The sequence below is a fragment of the Montipora foliosa genome, chromosome 7, assembly GCF_036669935.1.
Source record: "Montipora foliosa isolate CH-2021 chromosome 7, ASM3666993v2, whole genome shotgun sequence".
In the NCBI taxonomy this organism is placed as follows: Eukaryota; Metazoa; Cnidaria; class Anthozoa; order Scleractinia; family Acroporidae; genus Montipora; species Montipora foliosa.
Window position 1 is genome coordinate 29,728,362 of NC_090875.1, and position 9,581 is coordinate 29,737,942.

General features: G+C 38.8%; 1 protein-coding gene across 1 annotated transcript; it reads right to left on the reverse strand.

Annotated features, from left to right (window-relative positions):
- Positions 1 to 5,424: 5,424 nt before the first annotated feature.
- LOC138010069 (M protein, serotype 5-like) lies at positions 5,425 to 7,529 on the reverse strand. The gene is made up of 2 exons (XM_068857032.1): positions 7,523 to 7,529; positions 5,425 to 6,104 (listed from the first exon to the last, which is right to left on the reverse strand). The coding sequence occupies exons 1-2, from the start codon at positions 7,527 to 7,529 to the stop codon at positions 5,425 to 5,427; spliced, it is 687 nt and encodes a 228-aa protein (XP_068713133.1).
- Between the last annotated feature and the right edge of the window lie 2,052 nt (positions 7,530 to 9,581).

Below are 9,581 nucleotides of genomic sequence, written 5' to 3' on the forward strand. Positions count from 1 at the left end.
ATAGGGTAAATTCAATACAATACAATACATACTTAATTGACTACTCCCCAAAAGGGCTTTGCAGGGCCAATGAGACACAGTCAACGAAACGACAGAACACAACAACTAACAACAACAACAACAACAACTGTTAAGAATCCCAACTGGCCGGAGGCAAACCAGTTGGCTATTTAAAAGCGAAGCTTGGAAGTTGAACCAGGGACTACCAGGATCAAATTCAACTAGTGGTGAGAACGAGTCTTGAAAGTTGAACCCCAAAAACTCCAGATCTCAAGGCAAGCGTCCTAACCACTTGGCCGCAAGCATTGAGTTACAGATGGCAGGAATGGTGTATTTTCATCACAATCTTAAATTATTAACCCAAGAACACTGTACCTTGATCTGAAGACGACGTAGATGACAAAGATTTGTTGACAGCTCTAATAAGCTCCTCAATCGTCGTTTCTAGCGCTTTTATGGCTTCATGAAGATTACAATGACAGTTGCAGTTATTCGAAGGCGCCTTGTCGCAGACTTTGGTGGGTTGCTCGGCATATTGAACGATGAGTAATTGAGACAATTTGAGGCAGCCATGATTATAACCATTTCAACAAGCACAAGTAAAGAACGCATTTTAACGTTGAAAAAATTGAGGTGAGGAGTATACGTATATGCTTGATCACGTGGCCTGATAAGTTTATATATTGTGCAGCACGTCAGATATGCCACTCCAGCGTCTACGCAAGTCGCCTTTGGGCTCGCAAATTAAATGTTGACCCAACAGTCTCGATTTTCGAAAATGGTTGGAGTAGTTTTCACGCCGATAAGGAGAAATGAACTCTTTGACTTGTTTTAGCTTTGGATTTAACTGCTTCAGTCTCCATTCGAGATGATGCCAGTGATAGAGTATTCAAGGAGCCGCGCACGAGATTTTGCAACGGAATGAGAAACTGCGATCAAACACCAACTTGTCCCCACAAATGCTATTTTAGTGCCCTTTCGCCGTCATTCAACAGAAAATTACCTTGCAGGCATAATATCCAAAATGTACGAGAACCCCTTACCGAAGTTTCTTAATTTTTCGTTAAAACAGTCCATCACGAATAACAGAAAACTCTTGGGAGTCATCACCTACGTCAGGCTTTAATAAGAGACATTGCAGCTAAAATAGAACAGCTTTTATGCCATCGTTAACTCTTTAAAGCCACTCCCACTACCCTTCTCAGTGTTGCCTTAATGGGGTAAACTTTGCCCTCTGCAAAAGCCAAAATTATAAGTGTTGGGGTGGGGTGGGGGTTGAGGGAGGCCTAGGAAGAGTAGCACTTTCGAAGAAGATTGCAAGTCGAGCCACTGTAGGCTCATATGAGTCCAATAATAACATATACGTCAAATGATGGTACGTTCGCAACACATTATGTTATAAATACTTACTTAGTCCCGTCATATTGTCCTACCGTGCGCCACGCTACTTTTTTTCAATTTGTATGCTACCCCACTCCCAGGGCTGTTTATCAAAGGTCATCCAAAAGAAGACCATTTTATCCGTGTGTTAATGAAATCGCTAGTTCACGTTGACCACCCTCAAAGGCCTTGGGCAAACATTTGTAGCATCACTGATCTGATATCCTTGCTGTCCGCTTCTCCATGGATACACATAATTTGTTCAAGAGGATCGTGGTTCGATGAACCTTTATTGAGCGTTTTGAGAAAAAAAAAGCAATGCAGTTAACAGGTTTTTTTACACATTCTGTTTATTATGCATGTTTCTGTTGGAAGTGAATCAATTTACTTATAATACAGCAAAGACCATCTTACGAGATATTGGTAACTTAAGAAACGCAAGTTCTATTTTGGGCCAACTTATCAATATACAACAGGATAAATCCATACGGATTTGCGTGACCACATTCGAAGAGCTGCTCAAATGCAACCTACCAATATAACTGTCTCTCGTAAATAATAATATACTTAACTACTTTAAAGAAAACAACAGTTGCCTTAGAAATGTGGTACAGTAAATACTCACGTCCGTCAGCAAACAAAATAGGGCTTCCAGGGATGGTCGAACGTTTGCGCACATGCGGTAATACAACATCATCCAACATTGTGGGACGGGAATTGCACAGTGATGGCCAGTGTTGGACATTGACAACACTATGGCCAGTGTTGAATGTAACATTGTTTTTCACACCTGACAACAAGGAAAGTGTGAAATGAAGTTGAAGATGGTTGACGGAACTCGAAAATAGCTCAGTACGATTCAACACATGAAACATTGCGGGCTAAAGAAGAGCAACAAGTCGGAATTAAAACTATTTAAAAAGTATTTAACTCATTAACAATCCAAACCAATAAGAAGTAAGCTAGAAATATTAATAAGTACGGTTTTTGTTTACTTTTAAACGTTTTTGAAAGCTTTGAATGTGTGAAATTGAAATATGGGAATTACGATATTCCTAAATGAAAAGGTGGTGTGATTTTGTAACAGATGTACAGTACTCTCCCGGACCATAAGGATATGTCGAAGAAAAATTATGAACATCTCGATACGTGATCTGATATTTTTGCCTGTCGCTAGAGTAAGGATGTTGATTGTCTGGAAATTACTAGCAAATTTTTCAAATAAAGAGAAACACATCACTGTTCCATAAAAGGTTGTCTACGGTAACCCTTCGAATAATTTGTGCTTTCACTGTGGGGTGGCAGTTCAAATCGACTTTTAACCATTTAATGGAAAGAATTAAGAATAATAGTATAGTTTTTATCTGAACACCACTTTTACTGTTCATATAATTACTAGTTAGCTTTTTTTTAACTAGTTTATTACTTAGTTTAATTGTTGTTTAGTTTTTCAAGATAAAGAGCCAATTGAGTATTGGATATACTGCAATAAAGTCATTATTGTTATCATCTATACTATCACAGTCTTTGCTGGGGTTCTTTTAGTGCATCAGCCGGGCGCAAACCATGCACCTGGGGCATCAGGCACTCAAGTCCATCTTTCTGTTCAGATACCAAGCACGTTTCTGAGGATTCGCGCAGATCCCAGCATGCAGATCTTTTGAATGCATGCAGATCTTTCGAATCTCTCCAAGCGCACCAATAACTACAGGGAGCACTATGGTTTTCAACTGCTACATTCTCTGTATTTCAACTTCTAAATCTTTATACTTGCTTTTCTTTTCGATTTCCTTCAATGCAATGTTCCTATCTGATGAGACAGTAATATCAATCAGTTTACAGGTGGAATTAACTGCATCTTTAACAATGATGTCAGGTCTGTTCGCTGTTATAGTTCTATCAGTATTGACTGGCATGTCCCACATGATGGTGAGGTTGTTGTCTTTATTATGTATCACACACAGTCTCTGGTGCGTGTTGGTACCATTTGTCTGTAATCTTGAGATCATGATCTTTGCAGATACTCCAATTAATGGAGATATGCTGCAGCATTGTTGTGCCTAGTGATGTACTCTGTTTTGGCTAAGACTTCACATCCAGATACAATATGGTTCACTGTCTCTTCATGTTGCGAACACATTCTGCATTTGCTCTCCACTTGCTGGCCACATATTACTTTAATTTCTGGAAGTTTCTGGTGTTTATTGCTTGATCTTGAGCTGCCACAAGTAGTCCCTCTGTTTCTCCTTTCAGATTGCTTGACAACCATTTGTTGGTGGTGACTGTGTCTCCGTGGGGCTTCTCTAGGATCTTGGGATATTGGTCATGCAAAGCTTTGTCTTTCCACTTTTCTTGTTTCATTGATTTCATCTTAGACTTGAATACGTGTTTCAGGGCCAGAGCATTTTCTGAGGCTGATTTATCTTTTCTGTTCTCAAACTCTGGCATTGTTACTTCCCTTTTGAACTTAGTAGCATTCTTGATTATTGAATTTATGGCTTTAGATCGATCGTGTTCAAGCAACTGCTTTGGATATCGCCCATCTTTGTGCTTCAGATAATGATCAAGTCCTATTGTTGCTGTTTTGAATGCTGTTTCTACTTCAATCAGGCCCCTTCCTCCATCTTTTCTTGGAATGTACAGCCTTTCCACATCTGCTTTAGGGTGTAACATCTTCTGCTTGTTCAATAGTTTGCGTGTTTTTGTGTCAATCGTCTTCAATTCTGAGATTCTCCAGTCTATAATGCCAAAACTGTATTGCACAACTGGGACTGCAAGACTATTGATAGCTTCCATTTTGTTTCTTCCATTGAGCTCAGTTCTTAGAATCGACCTTACCCTCCTATTATATTCTCTTCGTATCTTCTCTTTCACTTTGCTGTGCTGGATACCATCGTTTTCATCCACACCCAGGTATTTGTATACTCCTTCCTGGTCCAACTCTTGTATTTCTGTGTCAACATCTATTACCATGTTTCCAGTTGAGGTCAGTTTACATTTCTTGAAACTGGCTTTAGCACATTTCTCAAGTCCAAATTCCATTCCGATATCATCACTGAACTGTTTCACTACTTTCAGTTCTCCAATTTGTTCTTGCTCGTTCTTGCTGTACAGTTTTAGATCATCCATATAAAACAGATTGCTGATTGGAGCACTTGTGTTTGAGATCTTGTAACCATACCCAGACATAGCCAGTTCTGATGTTAAAGGCACAAGGACTAGGCAAAATAGCAGCGGCGAGAATGAATCTCCTTGAAAGATCCCTCTTTTGATCTTGATCTGATCCGTTGTGATACATCCATCGTTGTAAAATAGCTTCATTGTAGTTTTCCAGTTGCTCATTGAGGCTTCCATGAACTTAATTAGTTTTTCATTAAATCTGTACATCTGTAAGGTCTTTAGTATCTAACCATGAGGGACACTATCATAGGCTTTTCTGTAATCTATCCAAGCCATACTCAAGTTCTTTTTCTTCTTTTTGCAGTCTTCTATGATCATTTTGTTTATTAGCGGCTGATCTTTACACCCATATGAATTCCTGGCACAACCTCTCTGTTCTTCCGGTATTATATCATTCTTTGTGATATGGGTGTAGCTTCTTTCTGTCAAAATCGATGTGAGCACTTTCTAGGATGTTGATAAGCAGGCAATTGGTCTATAGTTTTGAGGGTTCTCTGTGTCTTTGTTCTTTGGTAGAAGGTATGTTTGTGCTGTTTTGAACCAATCAGGCAGATTTTCTGACTGTTCTATTACTTGGTTGTATGCATTCAGGAGATGATGATGCAGTGCTGTAAGTTGTTTGAGCCAGAAGTTAGAAACCGCATCAGGGCCCGGCGACTTCCAGCTGATTGTTTTCTTTAAAGCAGTCTGAAACTCATCTAAACTTATGTCCTCCCATAGTTGGTATTCTATATCTGTATATTCTGCTCCTCTCTCTTTATCCACTCTGCTAAGTGGTTGTACTCTCTATTGTTCTCCAAGACGGAACGCCAAAATGTTTCAGTTGCTTCATTCTTAGGTGGTTTTTCAACTGATATCTGTTCTTTACCAAGGCTTCTGAAGAACTTTTTTCTGTTCTTTGCAAACATCCGGTTTTGCTTGAATTCTCATTTTGAGGGATTCTCTTGCTGCTTGCAGTTCTTGGTTTGTTGTTATTTTGTATTTCTTTTTGATTCTTTGCTTTTTCTTGGAGATCTTTTGGGTTTCACCTTTCTGTGCCATATCTGTTAATATCGACAAATCAGCTCTCATGCTGTTAATCTGATTCTCCATTTTTGCTTTCCATTTTTGTAGCTGCCGTTTATTGCTCTTTGTCTTTGTGAGTTTTGTCGTTTTACCCAACTTTTCAGATATTACGTACGCAGTCACATATTGTAGCAGGTTGATGTTATTGAGGTTGAGCACTTCTTCTGCTATTATCAGCTGGATTGCTTGGTTTCCTTGTGTGATCAACAGCTCAGTTTTTCTGTTCATTGATATCTTGGGTAGAGGGGGCCTCTCTGCCATCCTGATGTTTTCCCATTCAGCTCTAGCCTTCTTAATTTCATTAACTAGGTCATTGATCTCAGATGAATTTTGTGATGGTTCTACCTCTTCTTCAAATGGTTCCCCATGACGGTTGTTGGTTTCTTTTACAACCACACCATCTGCTACACAACTTGTTTGGTTGTTTTGTACATTCAATTCATTTTCAACCCGTTGCTTGATGTTATCTAGTTCGATTCCTGTTTGTTTTGTTTTTCAATAAATCTACGTTGGTTCATCAGTGCGTTGTCTGTTAGATTGGGTCTTTCATTTGGGTTTCTTTTACTCCACATTCTATTATTGTTATTATTATTATTATTATTATTATTATTATTATTATTATTATTATTATTATTATTATTATTATTATTATTATTATGTCAGTCCAAATTATTTTAGATAGTTTTTTTTATTTTTTTTATCTTTTTGAGGCTTTTTATAATTGTTATTAGTAGTGTTTTTAGATAGTCATTTTTCGACAATTCTCTTTCGTATACAAGAATGTGCATAGGGTATATAGTTTAATATTTATATTTTAGAATCTGTAAATAGTCTATGAATAAAATTTTATTATTACAAAATTATTATTATTATTATTATTATTATTATTATTATTATTATTATTATTATTATTATTATTATTATTTCTTTTCGTCAAGTTGCTTTTGAATTGGACGGCATGGAGTCCTATAGAAGAAACGTCCACGCAGTTCACTGAATATTAATCAGTGTTCTTGGTGTGTTGAAAGGATGTTTGATATCGTCTGGTCACCCCATAATTTTCAACACTCGTTGCAAATCATCTATAACCCCCACTGATTTGGTCATTTCATGTCGTTGTTGAAAAGAGAAAGCTAAGGTAAATAATACCAAAATGTGAAGACCTAGGCAAATGATAACTGCTGAAAGATCAAACATTGTGATTGCGCGTTGTATCGATCCAACATGTTGAAAATTACAGGGTGACCAAACAATATCAAACATCCTCTCAACATGCTTAACCAAACGTAAAGTGTGAAGTGCAAACGACTCAATTTCGTTCCCAGAGTCCGCTTGTCTTTTGGTTAGCACCAAGAACACAGACTCTGGCCACTTCCAGAGTCCGTGTTCTTGCTGCTGACCAAACGAAAAACGGACTCTGGGGACGAGATCGCTTTCGAGTTAATTCGTGGTCACAATGCGCGTGCGCGCGTGCAACATGTTGGTTGAGACCAATGTCGACCCCAGAGCTCTTCTCTTGACTGAGGGAGAGAAGAGCTCTAGGGAACCCTGAAACAAAGTGTCTTCTCGTTGGTTTTCGTGAAAAACAATCAAAAGTGTCTCTAATTGGTGCATTCATGTTATCACGAGGAGTGAGCAGGCGCAGTAAGGTTCAAATTGCCAATTTTTGGCTATAAGAATCCCATGTTCTCCTAAATAGAGTTTCCCAGAGCCTTGGGTCGACCCGAGGCTCTGATGACGAGACTGGGTTGAAACTGGCCAAACGAGAAAATTCACACAACCAACATGAGAAAAACAAAAGCAATGTTGGATTGGATGTTTGATGATGTATAATATAAAATACATATTGAATGGTCAAAATCAAACGCAGTGGCCAAAGGCTAAGACGTTAATTTACCCAACATGTTTGATCGTCCAACAAATATCGTTTGGCCGGGCCTTAAAATGCGCTTGCGGAGCATACGAGGCAATGAATGATTTGCCAGTAATCTGAGACCTACGTTATGAGGAAAGTATGCGGGGATCGTCAGGGGTCAAACATTGCAAGTTGCTAGCAAGAACTGTACGACAGAAAGTGGTGTCTTCGTCAAAAGCAGTTATATTGGTCAAAGAATAACGAATTTTCGCCGTGATTTTGGGGTAACCGGTCGTTTCGCCTACGGGTCGTTTCGCCTACTGTCTGTTCGCCTACGTATAATGTCGGTTCGCCTACGTCCAATATGTCAGTTCGCCTACGATTCATATGTAAGCTTTAAACTGAATTGTTTAAAAGAGCTTGTCGAACCTCACAGAAAAAAACTGTGACGGCTAGCTGAGGCGTTATTTCTGTAAACTTGTGTCTTGAGCGGGGCCCTTGAGCGGCCTATACCAAAGAAAGTGAGACTTTTCATTAACATATCAATAAAGGATACGTTAAAAATTTAGCTCGTTCCCACTCTACTGGGCGGTTCAGTGATTGTATCGATGTTGCGATCATGAACTTTATATCGCCTCCACGCGATCCGCAAACTTAGATGCAAAAAATTATATCTGACTGCTAGCTAAGGCGTTATTTCTGTAGACATGTGTCTTGAGCGGGGTCCTTTAGTGGCCTATACTAGGGAAAGGGAGACTTTTCATTAACATATCAATAAAGGATAAGGTACGTAAGAAATTAGCTCGTTCTCACTTTACTGGGTGGTTCAATGTTTGTATCGATGTTGCGAGTTTATTAGAATAGACCATATTCGTATTCTCGGTATTGGACTGGAACTAGCTTGCGATGGAGGCTAATGCGGGGGAATCTTTTCAAATGCAAATACTTTCTAATATATTCCCCCGCATTAGCCTCCATTGCAAGCTAGTTCCAGTCCAATACCGAGAATACGAATATTGTCTATTATTAAATTCTCAACCTCGGATAATGCATTTCGCGGGCTCTGATTGGTTCACTCAATCTCGGTTATCAGCTCATATACCTTGGTTTGACCTTATATGGGAAATGAGTGCGTTAAGCGTTGCTAAACTAAAAATGTTTTCGTCGGAATGCCAAATTTCTCTTTGAATAAAGCCAAAAAGGAGAAAAAAAACTTTTTTTGTGGAAAGTTTGGATCAATTCCGACGTTTAGAAGTACGCGAAAAGGCAAGAAATGTTTTTGTGATGAGCCTGCGTCTGTCTGACAACAAGGTATTACACAACATCGCATCAGTTCTCATCAAGTTTTTTTCGATTTCGCTCGGATTTGCTCGCTTTTTCCGCTCGTATTTCGTACTTCCAAATTTTTGGAGTTGAAGGAATTTAATAAAACAATTATTCCATTCGCGCTTGTTGGATGTGAGACTGGTTATAGCCAACTCGGCGCTACGCGCCTCGTTGGCTATTTACCATCTCATATCCAACGCGCGCTCATGGAATAATTGTTAATTAATCGCCAATGATCTGTTTTACGGGGCGGGAGTCACGCAGACAACCCAAACGTCCCCGCATGTAATAGGTAAAACTTAATGATTATTAGTATGATTATTAATCTCAAAAAGTTGCTTGCAGTAATTAAATTGCGTTTGTGAACTCATTTTATATGTAAGCAACAAATAAGTTTGTACGTAAAAGTGACTGATTAACGAATTTACTCTAAAATGTCGCGAAATGAACCCGGACTAAGACTACAATTATAGATTAGCAGCGTATGTCACTCAGAATTAAAAAGAAAAGCGGAGAAAAAACCTTAGAAAAATTTTGTTTCAAAAATTAGAAAAAGTTGACCGAACGATGTCGCACTAGGTTCAATGGCTTAAGAGCAAATGCACTTAACCTCTACACTACCGAAACATCGACTTCAATTTGGCAATTTTAAAGCTAATCCTAATCAGGCTCAGGGGTTGCCTTTTCCTTCGCTGTTGACCGGAGTGCTTCGAAGAAGAACGCAAATCTATAATTTCTTCGGAACAGAGAGATCGTGAAGCCTGGGGCGAGTTAA